The 22,379-nt window shown below is 39.7% G+C and overlaps 1 protein-coding gene across 1 annotated transcript; it reads right to left on the reverse strand.

Moving 5' to 3' along the window:
• Positions 1-689: 689 nt before the first annotated feature.
• Positions 690-16,270, reverse strand: LOC138964162 (glycine N-acyltransferase-like protein 3). Its single transcript, XM_070336052.1, has 5 exons — positions 15,188-16,270; positions 8,946-9,062; positions 8,245-8,368; positions 7,159-7,276; positions 690-2,296 (listed from the first exon to the last, which is right to left on the reverse strand). Exons 1-5 carry the CDS (start codon positions 15,263-15,265, stop codon positions 1,894-1,896), a joined length of 840 nt encoding a protein of 279 aa, XP_070192153.1. The 5' UTR covers positions 15,266-16,270; the 3' UTR covers positions 690-1,893.
• Between the last annotated feature and the right edge of the window lie 6,109 nt (positions 16,271-22,379).

Raw genomic sequence — 22,379 nt, forward strand, 5'->3', positions numbered from 1 at the left:
ATGACCAATAAGATGTTGCTTGACAAAAAAATTCCATCAATTTGGTTGAAAATTGAGGGTGTGACACTGCCGCCTCAACTTTCACAAAAAACCGGATATGACGTCATCAAAGACATCTATCGAACAAATAAAAAAAATATCTGGGTCAACACTTGACTAAATGTAAAGAGTGACGATGAGAAGAGAAATGTACACACTGAAAAAATGGGGAGGGGAGGGTGAAGGCAGAAAGGAAGAAGTATGAGAACATAAAAAACAAGTCGCGTAAGGCGAAAATACAATATTTAGTCAAGTAGCTGTCGAACTCACAGAATGAAACTGAACGCAATGCCATTTTACTCGTAGCATCGTCAGGCCACCGCTCATGGCAAAGGCAGTGAAATTGACAAGAAGAGCGGGGTAGTAGTTGCGCTAAGAAGGATAGCACGCTTTTCTGTACCTCTCTTTGTTTTAACTTTCTGAGCGTGTTTTTAATCCAAACATATCATATCTATATGTTTTTGGAATCAGGAACCGACAAGGAATAAGATGAAAGTGTTTTTAAATTGATTTGGACAATTTAATTTTGATAATAATTTTTATATATTTAATTTTCAGAGCTTGTTTTTAATCCGAATATAACATATTTATATGTTTTTGGAATCAGCAAATGATGGAGAATAAGATAAACGTAAATTTGGATCGTTTTATAAATTGTTATTTTTTTTTACAATTTTCCGATTTTTAATGACCAAAGTCATTAATTAATTTTTAAGCCACCAAGCTGAAATGCAATACCAAATCCCGGGCTTCGTCGAAGATTACTTGACCAAAATTTGAACCAATTTGGTTGAAAAATGAGGGCGTGACAGTGCCGCCTTAACTTTCACGAAAAGCCGGATATGACGTCATCAAAGACATTTATCAAAAAAATGAAAAAAACGTTCGGGGATTTCATACCCAGGAACTCTCATGTCAAATTTCATAAAGATCGGTCCAGTAGTTTAGTCTGAATCGCTCTACACACACACACACACACACACACACACGCACGCACACACGCACGCACATACACCACGACCCTCGTTTCGATTCCCCCTCGATGTTAAAATATTTAGTCAAAACTTGACTAAATATAATGACTCGCTGATAATTAACACTTTAATTTTTCATTCAATATTTTTTCATAACAAGTGTGTTTTTACTTATATTCAGTCCAGATGGTGGCCGACATAGAACTTGGCAATGGAATTTTGCAGAGTTCATTCCACATTGTGCGGTAATAATTTTGCAGGACCGTAACTAAACAAAAAAGGCAAAAAACCGTTTATCTCGATTCTGATGGCGACGGATCGTTGATAAACCATTCTTTTTACGTTGAATCTTTCTTTAAAAATGTGGGGTCACAGCCCACGTCAATTCGAGGACAGATTGCATTCAAAGCATGACTTCCTGATAATCAACACTTTATTCTTTCACTCAATGTTTTCATTAAAGTCTGGTTTTACAAGAGAGTCAGAAGCAGATATTCAAACAAATGATGAAAGTTTTGCATTTCTTAACAGGATGATGTACATTTCTAGCGAATCCTCTGAGTTGCCTAACGAGCCTAAGCCAGGATACACAGTCCAGAAGGAGGAGGTCATGTATGGCCCACATAGAAATTGCAATGGAATTTTGCAGTGTTTATTCCACACTGTGCGGAGTGAATCTTGCAGGACTCTAACTCAACAAAAAAGGCAATAAAACGTTTCTCTCCCTGGCGATTTTGTACAAGTAATACTTTTTACATTGAGTCTTTCTTCAACAATTTGGGGTCGTACACAGCCCACGTCAATGGGACTGTGTAAAGTCCAAAGCAAGATACAGTGAAGTTAAACATAGCACTTTGGAGTCTAGGCACGGTTCACAGATTTAAGGGGCAGTTATCATCCATGCAACCTTAGAGTTCGGCACTGTCTTGAACCCCACAGAGTGATGCAGATTGATAGACTTTTCATTGTCTTCTTCAATCATTACATACACATCACGGCCTTCTTCAAAGAATTTTGCAGCCAGTTGTGAAACGATGACCTTGGCATAACCTTTTCTGCGGAAGTGGGGCTGAATGTAGAGCATTCCCATGGATCCATTGCTATTACCCAGCATGTGTCCAACATGCTGTCCATCTTCCATTGTCAGAAAAACAGACGGGTGGTGACGTACAAGGTCACAGATGTAAAGGTCTGACCCGTCATTGGAAAACTTCCATGTTGAGTTGACCACATCAACCACATCCTCTGTCACCGGTGAGATCTTCATTCCCTCAGGCACTGGACTGTTGAACAAACACAGACGGGAATCAGTTCAACAGAAAAATAACACGAGGTTTGTATGAAACAAGCACACTTCATGAGACTCAAAATAATGTTACAGTCATACAGAAGTAACATCTTTGGAAATGTATTCGAACTTGTAGTTTGTAGGCCACCTTTAGTTTGACATCAAATGAAAAGATCTTTGCCTCTGTCATGAAGTCAGGGGAGTCTGTCATAACATAATGGTCGACACTCTTGTTCACTGGCACAGTATGTAAGACAAGTCGCGTAAGGCGAAAATACAACATTTAGTCAAGTAGCTGTCGAACTCACAGAATGAAACTGAACGCAACGCAACGCAGCAAGACCGTATACTCGTAGCATCGTCACTCCACCGCCCGTGGCAAAGGCAGTGCCAGTGAAATTGACAAGAAGAGCGGGGTATTCGTTGCGCTGAGAAGGATAGCACGCTTTTCTGTACCTCTCTTCGTTTTAACTTTCTGAGCGTGTTTTTAATCCAAACATATCATATCTATATGTTTTTGGAATCAGGAACCGACAAGGAATAAGATGAAAGTGTTTTTAAATTGATTTCGAAAAATAATTTTTATATATTTAATTTTCAGAGCTTGTTGTTAATCTAAATATAACATATTTATATGTTTTTGGAATCAGCAAATGATGGAGAATAAGATGAACGTAAATTTGGATCGTTTTATAAAATAAATATTTTTTTTTACAATTTTCAGATTTTTAATGACTAAAATCATTAATTAATTTTTAAGCCACCAAGCTGAAATGCAATACCGAAGTCCGGGCTTCGTCGAAGATTACTTGACCAAAATTTCAACCAATTTGGTTGAAAAATGAGGGCGTGACAGTGCCGCCTCAACTTTCACGAAAAGCCGGATATGACGTCATCAAAGACATTTATCAAAAAAATGAAAAAAACGTGTGAGGATACCATACCCAGGAACTCTCATGTCAAATTTCATAAAGATCGGTCCAGTAGTTTAGTCTGAACCGCTCTACACACACAGACACACACACATACACCATGACCCTCGTCTCGATTCCCCCCTCTACGTTAAAACATTTAGTCAAAACTTGACTAAATGTAAAAAAAGAATGATTGGACCTACGATATTAGCCTCTGTCTCAAAAGGCTGTCTGCCATATAAAAACATTGACACTTTTCAGTTCAATTCAATTCAATTCAATTCAATAAAACTTTATTATCTGAGTGCAACAAACAGAAATGTTTCTTTTGGCTCATGTACAAAAACTTCACATAAAAACACACTCTAAGAACATATAGACACATAAAAGTACACATCAATACACACATAACCCAAACCACACATATCCATACCCGCACCCTCACATACACCCTCGTACATACTCTCGTTTATCATTGATAATCATCGATACAGTATGGTTAATATAATTGCTAGTCAACTTAATTAAAACTCAAAATAGTATATATATATATATATATATATATATATATATATATATATATATATATATATATATACTAGAGGAATACCCGGCTTCGCCGGGTGAATCGCGAGACAGAGACAGACAGCGTGGCGGTTCACCACAATCACCTTTGAAGGCGAAGTCCTCTGAAACGGGATTGAGAATTTTAGAGCTTATTTCTAAGCCCTATATTAACTGCAATGGCTTCTCAAAGGCCAGAACATACAGACAGACAATGGCGCCAGACCCCATCACAAACAGAACTCTACAATCCACAGGTGTTGCCTACACACACACACACGCACACACACACACACACACACACACACACACACACACACACATACACACACACACACACACACACACACACAGAAGCCGTATATATCTATCTATATATATAAATATATAGAGATAGATGACAGTGGATTTTTCGATAAATAGATTCGACCTTTGCACTTTTACAGTGAGGACAACGTAGGGGTACATGGAAGGAAAGCCCACAACTTCTAAGGCGAACAACTCTGCAGAGTCTGCTGTGAAGGGTGACGGTAGTCTCCCTGTCACACTCGACCCCCTTTGAATGAACTTTGTCCCCAAAGTTCCGAACCATGGACCCGCCAAGCTTAGGTCCCTCCCAGGTGGAATGGGAACAGCACGAAAATGATTCAGTGGCCTGAACATTTCATGTCGAGTCCCATCGCTGTCGACGACGCCGAGTGCCGAAACACCATAATCACCTTTGAAGGCGAAGTCCACTCAAACGGGATTGAGAAGAACTGTTATGGCTTCTCGAAGGAAGGCCTGAACATACAGACACACCAAAAGCCGCCAGACCACATCACAAACTCTACAATCCACAGGTGTTGCCCACACACACACACAAACACACACACACACACACAGAGAAGCCGTATATATATATGTATATCTATATCTATAAATATATAGAGATAGATGACAGTGTATTTTTCGCGTGGCTATAAATTGATTCGACCTTTTCACTTTTACAGTAAGGACAACTTACGGGTGCAATGAAAGCGTTCTGGACAGTGCAGTGACATTCTAAAAATAGTAACGTAGTAACGGGAATATGGACTGACGCCACACGAAGGAAGGGAGATAAACGCTGAAAACACTGGAGAAGATAAGGAAGAGTTACTGGGAATGGATCCAGAGAAAAACCAAAATCGGTTCAGCGCTGCGCGCTGAGAGCACGTGTTGAAAATTCTCATCGACCAGGTTCTGTGCGGGGTCTACCTGAATATGCCCACCAAATTTGAAGCAGATCCATCGAGAACTTTGGCCGTGCATCGCGGACACACACACACACACACAGACAGACAGACAGACAGACAGACAGACAGACACAAGTCGTATATATATATATAGATATATAAAAAAAAGAAGTCTTCTTTAAAATGTTATCATAAGGTAGGCAATAAAAGCTTCTTTCTGTGAAATACAGTTGATATAGGACATGCTCTCTCGTTCTCTCTCTCTCTCTCTCTCTCTCTCTCTCTCTCTCTCTCTCTCTCTCTCTCTCTCTCTCTCTCTCTCTCTCTCTCTCTCTCTTTGATGCCCTCAAAATGTTTTTCCACGCACACTGTCTCTCTCACATTTGCTATGCATCTACTGTCTGGTGCAATGCCAGTGATGTTCATATAAAGAAAATAAACACACTTCACAAGAGAGGTGTAAAGTTATTAAACCGAGATCCCAATATGACTACTCAAGAAAAATACACTCAACTGAACATTCTTCCGCTACACCAGCAGTTCTTTTTAAATGCTAGTGTTTTCATGTTTAAAATGTACAACCATGAAACACCTTCATACATCCAAGACCTGTTTGAGCGTCCTCCTGGTAGAGCGAGGCTTTTGAATTATACGCTACCGCTCCCACGCATTGATTTGTATAAATCTAGTTTATCCTACTGGGGATCGCTTGTGTGGAATATACTTCCAATGTACTGTAAAACATGTCAAACCCTTTCATCTTTTAAAAAAAATGTTCGAAAATATCTTTGTCAAAAATAATTCTCTCCCTACACTTTAAAATCATAACTGTTACTGCATAACATCTTAATCATCATTTTATTAATCAATGAACCACGTTATTATAGCTAGTGTTTTTGTTAGTTTTAACCTGATTACAAATTCTTAGTTAATTAGTTATTCGTTTGGCTGTTCAATACATGTTATATAAATATATAATTGTAATGTATAATGTCATGTATGTCTAAAAGGGACAGGTTGGAAGATTAGGCATTGCCTAAAACCTTTATCCCTTTGTATTAAAGTTTTGAATCTGAATCTGAATCTGAATCTGAATCTCTCTCTCTCTCTCTCTCTCTCTCTCTCTCTCTCTCTCTCTCTCTCTCTCTCTCTTGCTCTCTCTCTCTCATATTTCTCTCAGGCTGTCAGATTATACCAGAGTAACGTTCATTGGCAGTTAAATGTGATTTATAACAGAAATGGCATTGGGCACAAAGAACTTCAAAGGAGTTTTTGCGTACGAATGGAACTTTGTAGCGTCTGCCTGGAGGCAGTTTTACAAACTGTGAGAATAAGGGTTGCTCTTGTGTGATGCTGATGGCTTTGCGTTTGACTGCGGTGACGTACAGATCTGTCAGTGGTGTTTGTTTGATGCCTCTTGGCACAGTATGTCAGAACAAATCACGATGGGACTGATGATATCAAACATGAAATATACCAACAAGGAGACAGTCTGGCAAGCTAAATATATGGTTGAAAACGACGTTAAACACCAAATAAAGAAAGAAAGTAAAGCTAAATATATTTTAGGGTACAGCAAACCTGCCCTGGTAACCACCTCTCAGAAAAGACCACCCACCCATTTTGACAGCATCCCAGACAATTGTTTTTCTCTCATATCAACCACTTTAGGGGGAGGGGGTAGTTGGGTGGGTGGGGGGCAGGGGCGGATCAGTTCATTTTATGGGGGGGGTTTCCAAAAGTATATTGTGAAGATATGGGTGTGAAGGCGCGAAGCGCCGAGCCGACGGCGCGAAGCGCCTAGCTTGCTAGGGGGGTCCGGGGGCATGCCCCCCCGGAAAATTTTGAAAAAAAGGATGCAAAATGGTGCAAGCTGGTGCATTCTGAGGATGATCATTACCAGTTCCAGGCAGCAGATTTTGTCACTGATTAATACCCACAAAATTGAAACTCAACCCAAAAAAACACACAAAAATATTTTTATTTTTTGGCTGGGGGGGGGTTTCCGGAAACCCCAGAAACCCCCCCCTCGTCCGCCCCTGGGGGGGGGGGGGGGACATTATCCCTCCCAATGTTTTGACAGGTTGACAATGGCTCAAATATGTCTGTTCATAAGAGGGTTTGCTGTAATATGAAAACCCAACCCCATCAGAACTACTCACATCTGTTTCAGGTCCTGTCTTGTGGCTTTCAGCAGGAGTGCAGGCTCTGGTTGCACAGGTCCAACCTTCTTTTCTTCAATTAGCGCCATCACCACCGGCCAAAGACTGTCTGGGACGGCTACTCAAAAGACACACACATTTTCTTAAAATCTGCAGGTATTCACACTAAGTAGAAAGAAGCGTTAAAATAAAAATAAAAATGGTTGTGACTGTAACGTATTGTTTTGTCAATAACAAACGTTCCAACAACTTAACTTTCTTGTTTTTGGTTGTGATAAGGACAACGGGAAATGCTGAGTAAAGATGAATTAAAAGGAATGCTACATGCATTCCTATTTGTAATTGCTGTGAACTAGGACAGTGGGAAATAGCTTCAAACATAATTATACGCACAAAACTAAACGTGTGAAATTAAAACCTGATTCATTGATGAGAAGTTATTTTTTAAAACAAAGCATGAAACTCTTTTGTCAAAGAAATATGTTGTCTAAGAAATATCAGGGTAAAGAAATTCCCACACCTGAGAGAGAATCTGGTCTTAAAAAGGAGGGAGAGAGAATCTGGTCTTAAAAAGGAGGGAGAGAGAATCTAGTCTAAAAAAGGAGGGAGTCTTGAAATGGAGTTAATTTTACTGAGGGCACTTACTTAAATATCGAGGGGTCTTCAATCAATCAATCAATATGAGGCTTATATCGCGCGTATTCCGTGGGTACAGTTCTAAGCGCAAGGATTTTTTTTTTATAGTTTATTTTATGCAATTTATATCGCGCACATATTCAAGGCGCAGGGATTTATTTATGCCGTGTGAGATGGAATTATTTTTACACAATACATCACGCATTCACATCGGCCAGCAGATCGCAGCCATTTCGGCGCATATCCTACTTTTCACGGCCTATTATTCCAAGTCACACGGGTATTTTGGTGGACATTTTTATCTATGCCTATACAATTTTGCCAGGAAATACCCTTTTGTCAATCGTGGGATCTTTAACGTGCACACCCCAATGTAGTGTACACGAAGGGACCTCGGTTTTTCGTCTCATCCGAAGGGGGGTTCCACTATATATATGTCACAGCACTTACCACTCAATGTTGCCGTTTTGCTCCAGTCCACAAGGCGTTTGTCTTGTAGCAGATTGGTCAAGGCTTTTTCGTTCACAGCAAACATCCCAAGATTTATGTTTTGGAAAAACTTTTTACCCTCCAGCTGCAATGTAACAGCATGTTATATTCAGTTTGACCAAATCATCATTCAAAACTTCCTTCCTGCATCACACATTGCAAATACCTTACTCACAGATACAAACACACATGTAATCCAGTGCTCTGACATTTGTAAACTGTGTGAAGGTCTTAACAGTCAATGGGAGATAATTTAAAATTGTGCGTTCAAATTGTTTTGTTTCATGGTGGGCAGAAGAAGTCTATTATTCAACCGAAAGTGGTTGCATTTCCAGCAGGTGGATGGTGCACTTCCTGTGAGTGTTTTTGCGGCATTCATGGAATGCACGTAAAACATCCCACTAAATCCATTGATACAATGATATTAGACACAGCAAAGTTACCCCCCTTTTAATACCCCTCACCCCCCCCCCAATCTAATTAAAGACTCCCACCCTTTCGAGACTCAGATTTTCTGTTCTTATCCTTTGTAAACATCCCCCATTTTAATACTCCCTCCTTTTTCTAAGACCTGATCTCAGATTTATTTTAGATCTTAAAGATGGGTGTCCACTGTACATTAAGTATTATGACGATGGTACGAACATTGGCCTGGGACCCACCTTATGACCAGCAGAGTTGACAGCAGCACTCACGGCCTGTGGGTCCGGCCACCGGTCCACAAAGAAGTCCACATATGGAAATTTGCCCTGAAGATGGGTCTTCAGGTCATCATATAACTGTTACAGAACACAACTCTCATTTCAGGGAAAAATAAAAATCTTACTGTTGTCTTGATCCAGGATATTTAAATGATAACAACTATTTTATCATGTCGGCAAAACATGAAAATTCTCAGTCACACTTCTATTATTTTTATACATGTAGTAGTACGAGTACATGTTTGTGTAATTAATCTGCACCAAATCATTTCTCGGACTCTGACTGCAGATAAATTGTGACCCTCCACCACGGAATGAGTCGCATGTCACCTTTGCATGATTTTCATATTTTTACATTTTTCTACGGAGTTTTTTTATGCTCTATGCAGTGGTGAAACCCGTTTTAGAAAAGAGCGAAAACTGTTTGAGTTATAAGCCTGTGACTAAGGTGACCCTCACACTGTTACCAGACACCCCCCGGACTTATATTAAGCCTAGCGCAGGACCGCGCGAGGTCGTGACATGCGACTCATTTCGTGGTGGAGGGTCACAATTGTCCAGAAATCTAGCTGCCTCAACTCATTAACTCTAACAGAGCTCAAACCAGTCTTTTTGTCTAACTTTGTTTCTACCATATTGATTACGAACAGCAGGTCTCTTATTCAGTATGATGATGCTGACTGCTACATCACTGAAATTCTGGATTAAATATCTCAAAATCGTTCAATTATAACAGAGTATATCTATATCTATCTCTACTATATATATAAAAATGGATGTAAGTGTGTGTGTGTGTGTGTGTGTCTGTGTGTCTGTCTGTGGTCGCCATAGCTCAGAGACGGCAAGAGGAAGGAACAAGATAGTTTGCATGCACACTCCCTAGGAGCCGCAGATGTGCACCTGGGTTTTAGTTTCTTGATTCATTGTTTCCTTCCTCAGATTATGAATCTCCCCTTCAAGAACAGTCTTTATAGTGCAAGACCAGTTCAGTGCCTAGTGTTCACATGTAGCTAGCACATAATGCCAGTGATATTAGAGACTCTCTATTGCTCCTATGACGGGAAGAAAGTAAGAAAGAACAAGTCGCGTAAGGCGAAAATACAACATTTAGTCAAGTAGCTGTCGAACTCACAGAATGAAACTGAACGCAATGCAACGCAGCAAGACCGTATACTCGTAGCATCGTCAGTCCACCGCTCACGGCATAGGCAGTGAAATTGACAAGAAGAGCGGGGTAGTAGTTGCGCTGGGAAGGATAGCACGCTTTTCTGTACCTCTCTTCGTTTTAACTTTCTGAGCGTGTTTTTAATCCAAACATATCATATCTATATGGTTTTGGAATCAGGAACCGACAAGGAATAAGATGAAAGTGTTTTTAAATTGATTTCGAAAATTTAATTTTGATAATAATTTTTATATATTCAATTTTCAGAGCTTGTTTTTAATCCGAATATAGCATATATATATGTTTTTGGAATCAGCAAATGATGGAGAATAAGATAAACGTAAATTTGGATCATTTTATAAAAAACATATTTTTTTTACAATTTTCAGATGTTTAATGACCAAAGTCATTAATTAATTTTTAAGCCACCACGCTGAAATGCAATACCGAAGTCCGGGCTTCGTCGAACATTACCCGACCAAAATTTCAACCAATTTGGTTGAAAAATGAGGGCGTGACAGTGCCGCCTCAACTTTCACGAAAAGCCGGATATGACGTCATCAAAGACATTTATCAAAAAAATGAAAAAAACGTTCGGGGATTTCATACCCAGGAACTCTCATGTCAAATTTCATAAAGATCGGTCCAGTAGTTTAGTCTGAATCGCTCTACACACACACACACACACAGACACACGCACATACACCACGACCCTCGTCTCGATTCCCCCCTCTACGTTAAAACATTTAGTCAAAACTTGACTAAATGTAACAAGTCGCGTAAGGCGAAAATACAATATTTAGTCAAGTAGCTGTCGAACTCACAGAATGAAACTGAACGCAATGCCATTTTTCAGCAAGACCGTATACTCGTAGCATCGTCAGTCCACCGCTCATGGCAAAGGCAGTGAAATTGACAAGAAGAGCGGGGTAGTAGTTGCGCTAAGAAGGATAGCACGCTTTTCTGTACCTCTCTTCGTTTTAACTTTCTGAGCGTGTTTTTAATCCAAACATATCATATCTATATGTTTTTGGAATCAGGAACCGACAAGGAATAAGATGAAAGTGTTTTTAAATTGATTTCGACAATTTAATTTTGATAATAATTTTTATATATTTAATTTTCAGAGCTTGTTTTTAATCCGAATATAACATATTTATATGTTTTTGGAATCAGCAAATGATGGAGAATAAGATAAACGTAAATTTGGATCGTTTTATAAAAGAAATATTTTTTTTACAATTTTCAGATTTTTAATGACCAAAGTCATTAATTAATTTTTAAGCCACCAAGCTGAAATGCAATACCGAAGTCCGGGCTTCGTCGAAGATTACTTGACCAAAATTTCAACCAATTTGGTTGAAAAATGAGGGCGTGACAGTGCCGCCTCAACTTTCACGAAAAGCCGGATATGACGTCATCAAAGACATTTATTAAAAAAAAATTAAAAAAACGTATGGGGATATCATACCCAGGAACTCTCATGTCAAATTTCATAAAGATCGGTCCAGTAGTTTGGTCTGAATCGCTCTACACGCACGCACGCACACACACACACACACACACACACACACATACACACACACATACACCACGACCCTCGTTTCGATTCCCCCTCGATGTTAAAATATTTAGTCAAAACTTGACTAAATATAAAAACAAGTCGCGTAAGGCGAAAATACAACATTTAGTCAAGTTGTCGAACTAACAGAATGAAACTGAACGCAATGCAATTTTTCAGCAAGACCGTATACTCGTAGCATCGTCAGTCCACCGCTCGTGGCAAAGGCAGTGAAATTGACAAGAAGAGCGGGGTAGTAGTTGCGCTGAGAAGGATAGCACGCTTTTCTGTACCTCTCTTCGTTTTAACTTTCTGAGCGTGTTTTTAATCCAAACATATCATATCTATATGTTTTTGGAATCAGGAACCGACAAGGAATAAGATGAAAGTGTTCTTAAATTGATTTCGAAAATTTAATTTTGATCATAATTTTTATATTTTTAATTTTCAGAGCTTGTTTTTAATCCAAATATAACATATTTATATGTTTTTGTAATCAGAAAAGGATGAAAAATAAGATGAACGTAAATTTGGACCGTTTAAATTTTTTTTTTTTTTACAATTTTCAGATTTTTAATGACCAAAGTCATTAATCAATTTTTAAGCCACCAAGCTGAAATGCAATACCAAAGACCGGCCTTCGTCGAAGATTGCTTGGCCAAAATTTCAATCAATTTGATTGAAAAATGAGGGTGTGACAGTGCCGCCTCAACTTTTAGAAAAAGCCGGATATGACGTCATCAAAGGTATTTATCGCAAAAAAGAAAAAAACGTCCGGGGATATCATTCCCAGGAACTCTCATGTAAAATGTCAAAAAGATCGGTCCAGTAGTTTGGTCTGAATCGCTCTACACACACAGACACACACACATACACCACACCCTCGTCTCGATTCCCCCTCTATGTTAAAACATTCAGTCAAAACTTGACTAAATGTAACAAGTCGCGTAAGGCGAAAATACAATATTTAGTCAAGTAGCTGTCGAACTCACAGAATGAAACTGAACGCAACGCAACGCAGCAAGACCGTATACTCGTAGCATTGTCACTCCACCGCCCGTGGCAAAGGCAGTGTCCGTGGAATTGACAAGAAGAGCGGGGTATTCGTTGCGCTGAGAAGGATAGCACGCTTTTCTGTACCTCTCTTCGTTTTAACTTTCTGAGCGTGTTTTTAATCCAAACATATCATATCTATATATTTTTGGAATCAGGAACCGACAAGGAATAAGATGAAAGTGTTTTTAAATTGATTTCGAAAAAAAAATTTGGATAATAATTTTTATATATTTAATTTTCAGAGCTTGTTTTTAATCCGAATATAACATATTTATATGTTTTTGGAATCAGCAAATGATGGAGAATAAGATAAACGTAAATTTGGATCGTTTTATAAATTTTTATTTTTTTTTACAATTTTCCGATTTTTAATGACCAAAGTCATTAATTAATTTTTAAGCCACCAAGCTGAAATGCAATACCGAAGTCCGGGCTTCGTCGAAGATTACTTGACCAAAATTTCAACCAATTTGGTTCAAAAATGAGGGCGTGACAGTGCCGCCTCAACTTTCACGAAAAGCCGGATATGACGTCATCAAAGACATTTATCAAAAAAATGAAAAAAACGTATGGGGATTTCATACCCAGGAACTCTCATGTCAAATTTCATAAAGATCGGTCCAGTAGTTTAGTCTGAATCGCTCTACACACACACACAGACACACAGACACACAGACACACGCACATACACCACGACCCTCGTTTCGATTCCCCCTCGATGTTAAAATATTTAGTCAAAACTTGACTAAATATAACAAGTCGCGTAAGGCGAAAATACAATATTTAGTCAAGTAGCTGTCGAACTCACAGAATGAAACTGAACGCAATGCAACGCAGCAAGACCGTATACTCGTAGTCCACCGCTCACGGCATAGGCAGTGAAATTGACAAGAAGAGCGGGGTAGTAGTTGCGCTAAGAAGGATAGCACGCTTTTCTGTACCTCTCTTTGTTTTAACTTTCTGAGCGTGTTTTTAATCCAAACATATCATATCTATATGTTTTTGGAATCAGGAACCGACAAGGAATAAGATGAAAGTGTTTTTAAATTGATTTGGACAATTTAATTTTGATAATAATTTTTATATATTTAATTTTCAGAGCTTGTTTTTAATCCGAATATAACATATTTATATGTTTTTGGAATCAGCAAATGATGGAGAATAAGATAAACGTAAATTTGGATCGTTTTATAAATTTTTATTTTTTTTTACAATTTTCCGATTTTTAATGACCAAAGTCATTAATTAATTTTTAAGCCACCAAGCTGAAATGCAATACCGAAGTCCGGGCTTCGTCGAAGATTACTTGACCAAAATTTCAACCAATTTGGTTGAAAAATGAGGGCGTGACAGTGCCGCCTCAACTTTCACGAAAAGCCGGATATGACGTCATCAAAGACATTTATCAAAAAAATGAAAAAAACGTTCGGGGATTTCATTCCCAGGAACTCTCATGTAAAATTTCATAAAGATCGGTCCAGTAGTTTGGTCTGAATCGCTCTACACACACACACGCACAAACACACACACATACACCACACCCTCGTCTCGATTCCCCCTCTATGTTAAAACATTCAGTCAAAACTTGACTAAATGTAAAAAGACCGGACAGTTCCGGAAAGTTGTGGAAGCGAAGGGAGGTAACTCTTACTTTGTTATACCTTGAAGGGAGGTAACTCTGATTATGCAGGCATGTCGGATTGGAAAATCAGAAACACCGGGCGAAGCCAGTCCTCAGACTGCTGAAGTATCTAGAATGTTCCCAAGGAAGGGAGATAACTCCTGTGAAAGTTATTTCTTTAACAACAGAATGATGTTGGTGGTAGTAACAGACTTAGCAATGAACAACAATATCTACAATTTTGATTCATATCAGTCTACTCTCTTACAAATGCATTCGGGCGATGCCAACACCCGGGCGGAGCCGGGCCCTGACTGCTGGGCTATCAGCGTGGGTTCGATCCCCACGTTCGGCGAGAGATTTATTTCTCGGAGTCAACTTTGTGCAAACTCTCTTCGGTGTCCGAACACCCCCGTGTGCACACATGCGCACGAAAAAGATCCCACGTTCACAGCGAAAGTCTCAGAGCTTGGAAAACACGAAGACACGCATGCATCATCTCTCGTCTCCGATTATCATGATCGTATTTCGATACTTTGACGAGACAAACCCAATGCTGGTGTGTCGAAGAAGACAGCCACAGCGGGCTTGTTTGAAACCATATGCAACGTATTACCAATACCTGTCCCAATATAGACCAGTTGGTCTAAGAGGACGTTAAACCCTAATAATCATCAGCCCTGACTGCTAGTATTATACAAAAGTAGCTCAGCAAGTTATCAGCCTTTAAATGAAAGAATCAGAAAAGTGTACTTATAGCTTACAAAAAGACAACAAATGAACAATGCAACATACAGTACCTTAAAAGTGGTTGGAAGATATGGCTGAAGCCACAACAGCAGCTGAGGAAGCTGAGACTCCGATAATTTCACAGCCATTGTGGTGGTAGCTGTGAAGGGAAAAAAGCTTAAGGTAAGCAGGGAGATTTTCTGTCCACAGTTGCAAAGCCTCAGTAATGTCCACCCCGTATCAGGTGTACATGTGTGCACATGTCAGGCTGGCGTGTCTGGAAAAGCTGTTGTATTTTTGATTACCTTCCGTGACACCAGTATGAAGATACACTTTCAACTACTAGGTACACAGCGGTGACCTTCACAGTGTTATCAGAATGACAACCATGACTCACTAGATGCTACATATATATTTTACACTAGAGGAATACCCGGCTTCGCCGGGGTGAATCGCGAGACAGAGACAGACAGCGTGGCGGTTCACCACAATCACCTTTGAAGGCGAAGTCCTGTCAAACGGGATTGAGAATTTTAGAGCTTATTTCTTAGCCCTATATTATCTGCTGTGGCTTCTCAAATGCCAGAACATACAGACAGATGATGATGATAAAATCGTTTATTTAACGTCACTCTGTAAAAACATTGGCGACATTTGTCTTAGATTAAGAACACACACAGGCACGCACACAAACTTTCCCTTTATGTACAGTGGTTCACCACCCTCCCGCCCCCCGCACACTCTCGCTCATCCAATTAAAAATAGTGTTAAGAGATACTTGGATATAAAATGGTATTTTTAAAAGTTCTGATAAAAATATATAGTAGCTGTATGAGAAGCAATGGCGTCAGCCGCAGCAACGTCTCTTCATATCCAGGGACCAAGTGGGTGCGTGTGCATAAGTCCAGCGATAAGTTTGGGACCTTGCCACCCAAGGTCTTTATTAAAACTTAAAAGATAGCTTAATTTTTCCTTTGAGGTATTTGGCAGAATATTTCTATTTGAGTTTATAAACTGAGTCAGGGGTTGAAAGTGGCATGAGTTCAAATCACACTCCAAAGTCAAATGAGCAATGGTGAGGTCGGATTGACAGGTGCATTTAAGCTCTAGAAATTGGTAATTCCCAGCTTCTGCCCTTAGGCGGTTAATCCTTTTTATTACACGTGGGCATGCATTATAGGTGTTCATCTGTTTTAATGGGGCTTCCCGAATGAGCCAGCCAGAGCTTATAGCCTTGTGCATATATTTGTTCCTCCATTCTCTCCAGAGAAGAGAGTCTGTAAGGCTACTGATCTCAGAAGCAGACAATGGCAGGTCTACCTCGGAGGCGCCTATGCCTTGGGCAGCTTCTTTAGCGGCTTTGTCCGCTTTCTCGTTGCCAGGCACGTTCACGTGTGCTGGACACCAGACCAGGTTAATCTCGCTTCCTTTTTTTATAATTTTATTTGCCAGCTCCTTTATGGCAATGACAAGATCATGTCTTTTTGATCTTTTGTTAGATCTTAATGCTTCAATGGCTGCTTTGGAGTCAGAGAATATAGCTATCTTTTGAGGAGGAGTGTTCTTGAGATTGAGATGAACAAGCGACATGCAGATGGCAAGGAGCTCAGCTGAGAAGATCGAGTTTCTGTTGCACAGTTTAAATTTCCCAGTCATGTCATCGCTGGGGATTACAAAAGCTGCGCCAGCCTTCTTGTCATCCAACACTGACCCGTCTGTGTAAAGTACAGACAGACAAAAGCCGCCAGACCCCATCACAAACAGAACTCTACAATCCACAGGTTTTTGCCCACACACACACACACAAACACACACACACACACACACACACACAGAGAAGCCGTATATATATATGCATATCTGTATCTATAAATATATAGAGATAGGTGAGAATGTATTTTTCGCGTGGCTATAAATTGATTCGACCTTTTCACTTTGACAGTAAGAACAACTTACGGGTGCAAGGGAAGCGTTGTGGACAGCGCAGTGGACAGCGCAGTGACATTCTAAAAATAGTAATAGTAACTTACAAACGGGAAAGCCACACGAAGGAAGGGAGATAAACGCCAAACACTGGAGAAGATAAGGAAGAGTTACTTATAATGGTGAAATGAACACAAAAACCAAAATCAGTTCAGCGCTGCGCGCTGAGAGCACGTGTTGAAATATCTCATCGATGATATTGTGTCCGGGGTGTAGCTGAATACGGTGTCCAAATTTGAAAAAGATCCAGCGAGAACTTTGGCGTTGTGATGTGGTGTGGCGGCTTTGGTGTGTCGGTATGGGGGCCCGGGTAGCTGAGGTGGAACCAAAATCGGTTCAGCGCTGCGCGCTGAGAGCACGTGTTGAAATATCTCATCGATGAGGTTGTGTCCGGGGTCTCTCTGAATAAGCCCACCAAATTTGAAGCAGATCCATCGAGAACTTTGGCCGTGCATCGCGAAGACACAGATACACAGACACACACACAGATACACAGACAGACACACAGACACAAGTCGTATATATATATAGATGTGTGCACATGTCAGGCTGGCGTGTCTGGAAAAGCTGTTGTATTTTTGATTACCTTCCGTGACACCAGTATGAAGATACACTTTCAACTACTAGGTACACAGCGGTGACCTTCACAGTGTTATCAGAATGACAACCATGACTCACTAGATGCTACATAATTATATATTGTACATGTGTGCACATGTCAGGCTGGCGTGTCTGGAAAAGCTGTTGTATTTTTGATTACCTTCCGTGACACCAGTATGAAGATACACTTTCAACTACTAGGTACACAGCGGTGACCTTCACAGTGTTATCAGAATGACAACCATGACTCACTAGATGCTACATAATTATATATTGTACATGTGTGCACATGTCAGGCTGGCGTGTCTGGAAAGGCTGTTGTATTTTTGATTACCTCCCGTGACACCAGTATGAAGATACACTTTCAACTATACTAGGTACACAGCGGTGACCCTTCACGGTGTTATCAGAATGACAACCATGACTCACTAGATGCTACATATATATTGTACTTGAATTTGTGCCTGAGAATAAAGGTCATGTTTACTGATATTTGATCCTGCAAAAAATATCCAGATGATATATATAGTGAATGTGGAAACTGACAACATATCAAGTTCTTTTTCAATATCGTCTGCAAACACAGAACATACCATACAGTTACACAGTCCAGGTACCTGCGATGAAAGGTCACCCTTAATGGGACTGGTCAGCCAAAACTGGCCTTTAACAACAAGTATATATGTTTTGGTAAGGTAATTTTTGAGTCAATTTGGAGCTCAAAGGGAGTGTGTGTGTGTGTGTGTGTGTGTGTGTGTGTGTGTGTGTGTATATAATTATATATGTGTGTTTGAGAGAGAGAGAGAGTGTGTGTGTGTATGTGACACTCACAGTGTGTGTCTGAGAGAGATAGAGGTGGATGTATACATCTTTGCTCCTACTTAGTACTTCTTCTTCTTCTTCTTCTTCTTCGTTCATGGGCTTAGACTCCCACGTTCACTCATGTTTTCAGCAAGAGTGGATTTTTACGTGTATGACCGTTTTTACCCCGCCATTCAGGCAGCATACGCCGATTTCTGGGGAGGCATGCTGGGTATTTTCGTGTTTCTATAAGCCACCGAATTTTGACATGGATTACAGGATCTTTTCCGTGCGCACTTGGTCTTGTGCTTACGTGTACACACGAAGGAAAAATCTCCACCCTTAACCCAACAGGCGGCAGCGACCGGGATTCGAACTCACGACCTCCCGATTCGGGGCCGACGTCTTACCGTCCACCTCGCCACTGCGCCCGTCGCTCCTACTTATTACGTAATTAATGTCACTCTGTGCCTGAAAACATGTCCATGAATGTATTCATAGTGTACGCATTCTGTATGGATACAAAATGCAGGCAGGCATACTAAAACAGTATAAGCAGGCACATGTATACAATAACAAATATCATTAGTAGGATACAAAAGATAAAGATTAAAAAAAAGAACTGCACACATCCTCATTGTCTTTAATGAAAATGTACACACAAACCTGAGCCGAAAACTCAGATGAGGACATATTTACCAGTGCCATCTATTATTCTATGTAGCACTTGTGTCGCGGTGTACTGGGGTACTTATCTATTTTATACCATTACCAGCATGAGAAATGTTGCTCACACCTACAGTACTGCGATCTTGAAGTGACCTAAAATCCGCCCTCTAGTGTTTGAATATGGAACAGGATAAGTGCGTGGCATTGCAATTAACCATTTGATGACAGTCAGCAAGTTTAACAAATTCATCCTCGACCTGAACATAACTGATTTGACTATGGGTGTTTTCATTCCATCTGCTTCCGTAATCAAATGTGGGTGCGATCTCCTGCTAAGCTTAGTGGTTCGAGTACCGTGTATTTTGGTGAAAAGACGCTCCATAGCGACTATACGCACGAAACGCAGGCACTTGTTTCGGAGCTGGTGGGGACTGGGGATCAGATGAATTCTACTGCAGAACACAGTATAATAGTAACAAGGAACTTAGTCGATAAATATCGACAGGGGGCCGACTAATGGTTTAAATGTAAAATGTGTGTATAATAATGGGTGTGGGTCTGAAATGAAGTTAGGTAGTAGTTAACATTTGTTTTGAATAATTCGATTGGTATTTTGACAATGTGGGTAGCATGGAAATGTAAGCATTTGAATGTAAGTCTTAGGTACCATTGTACCCAGGAAGAGAGACGAGAGATAGGAGTAGGTTGCAATAGCTTGTGTGGTCTTTGAGTTTTGTTTTTGGAAAGACATTGTTAAAGAAAAAGAAGACAAGTACAGTAATGCAATATTTATTGTGAAAACCAACGATTGTACAAAGAACATGTGAGGCAACATTATGTCTATGATGGTGTGAAGAAAATTAGTTATGATTAATTTTATACTATTATTATTTAGACTTGAGACTGAATAGCAAAAGGCGAAGTGTGTGTTTTGTGGTGTGAATTGAAACAAAACGAAAAGTGTAAATATCTGGGAAATTGTGGTTAAAAGACTTCGTTATTTCTTGATTGTTGTTTACTATTATATTGAAGTGAATAGCAAAACGCTGTATTTGAAAACAGCATGGGATTTATATATATATATATATTTTTGGTATCAGGTAAATGCCCTAGTTTTTACAAATTGTAGCAAAGTCGATTAACTTTACTATGTACGATGTTTGCTTGCAAATTACAACACAAACGCGAAAAACTTAAGTATTTGTAGAGTTATAAGGCATTGCAGACAAAGCCGCAACTGCAAGAAAGTCAGGTTTTAGCAGTGTGAAAATCCGCTGAAAACGGTCTTATTATCCCTTCCGTTAACATGGCTTCGTCCGGCCATACATGTAGGCTCTTATGACACTGACCCTGAGCTGACCCTGAGGCACTGAAAAGGTTTTCACGGAAAAATTTTCTCGACTGAGAACCAAATGGGTTCGGTGCATTTGTCAGTCTGTCACATGTTGAAGGGCCCCATACGGGTTGAAAGAGATAAGGTACTGTCGTGTTTTTTCCCAAACCTAGTGCACTACCGTTCTCACGAGATAAGTTACTTCTGTTTTGTTCCGGTTTTTTTCTCCAATTGACACCATGTATGAGAGATGAAACAGAAAAGCCTGTTGTGAAAATGCAAAAATTTGGAGGAAAAAACGAAACAAAACAAAAGTAACTGTTCTCATGACAACGGCAAACAACGACACATGTTCACCGCCCTCAGCTAATTCAAGAAATCACCCCCCTCCTGCTAGGTACACGTACACTTAAGTTAACCTCTGCTTTGATCTCAGTGTGTGCCAAGAGTCAGATGAGAGAGAGAGAAAGCGAATCAAATCAAATCAAATTTTATTTTACGAGGGTTGTGGCATAAGCAATATAAACGAGCTTCTTTTCAACCAGCCCTCGCCCAGAGAGGGACTATTCTAATCTTAAATACATATATACAAACGTAAAACAATTACAAAAGATAAGCATGACAGTAAAAAAAAAAAAAAATAACAAGTCGCGTAAGGCGAAATTACTACATTTAGTCAAGCTGTGGAACTCACAGAATGAAACTGAACGTAGTCCGCCGCTAGTGCAAAAGGCAGTGAAAGTGACGAGCCTGTTTGGCGCGGCAGCGGTTGCGCTGTGCTTCATAGCACGCTTTACTGTACCTCTCTTCGTTTTAACTTTCTGAGCGTGTTTTTAATCCAAACATATCATATCTATATGTTTTTGGAATCAGGAACCGACAAGGAATAAGATGAAATAGTTTTTGAAACGATTTTGGAAATTTAATTTTGATCATAACTTTTAATTTTTTTAATTTTCAGAGCTTGTTTTTAATCCAAATTAACATATTTATATGTTTTTGGAATCAGAAAATTATGAAAAATAAGATGAACGTAAATTTGGATCGGTTTGTAAAAAAAATGTTTTTTTACAATTTTCAAATTTTTAATGACCAAAGTCATTAATTCATTTTTAAGCCACCCAACTTAAATGCAATACCGAAGTCCGGTCTTCGTCGAAAATTGCTTGGCCAAAATTTCAATCAATTTGATTAAAAAATGAGGGTGTGACAGTGCCGCCTCAACTTTTACAAAAAGCCGGATATGACGTCATCAAAGACATTTATCGAAAAAAGAAAAAAACGTCCGGGGATATCATTCCCAGGAACTCTCATGTAAGATTTCATAAAGATCGGTCCAGTAGTTTGGTCTGAATCGCTCTACACACACACACGCACAGACACACACACACACACATACACCACGACCCTCGTCTCGATTCCCCCTCTATGTTAAAACATTTAGTCAAAACTTGACTAAATGTAAAAATGGAACTGATCTCGTGAGAACTGTTGAGGCCTTGCAAGGTTTTGACGGCAACAATAATTATTGTAGTTCTCTAAGACTTTATTTCTGTTTGATTTGTGATATGTTGGGAAGACATATTTATCAATTGATCAACAAAATAAAACATAATACAAAACGACACAACATTGTTAAAATCATAATTGGCCAACGTTGAACGTTTACGAAGGCCTCAATCTTCTCGCGCCGTAGACCAGAGTTGGCCGCTGTCAGCGTGAGTTCGTCCCCACGTTCGGCGAGATATTTATTTCTCAGAGTCAACTTTGTGTGCAGACTCTCCTCGGTGTCCGAACACCCCCGTGTGTACACGCAAGCACAAGACCAAGTGCGCACGAAAAAGATCCTGTAATCCATGTCAGAGTTCGGTGGGTTA

Source organism: Littorina saxatilis, linkage group LG4 (assembly GCF_037325665.1).
Source record: "Littorina saxatilis isolate snail1 linkage group LG4, US_GU_Lsax_2.0, whole genome shotgun sequence".
NCBI lineage: Eukaryota > Metazoa > Mollusca > Gastropoda > Littorinimorpha > Littorinidae > Littorina > Littorina saxatilis.

Coding starts and splice junctions, on each gene's coding strand:
- LOC138964162 (XM_070336052.1), bottom strand. CDS start 15,265: ATGGCTGTGAAATTATCGGAGTCTCAGCTTCCTCAGCTGCTGTTGTGG. Junction 9,063..15,187: donor ATCTTCCAACCACTTTTAAG/GTACTGTATGTT, acceptor GTTCTGTAACAG/TTATATGATGACCTGAAGAC. Junction 7,277..8,244: donor CAAAACGGCAACATTGAGTG/GTAAGTGCTGTG, acceptor TCTTTTGAGTAG/CCGTCCCAGACAGTCTTTGG.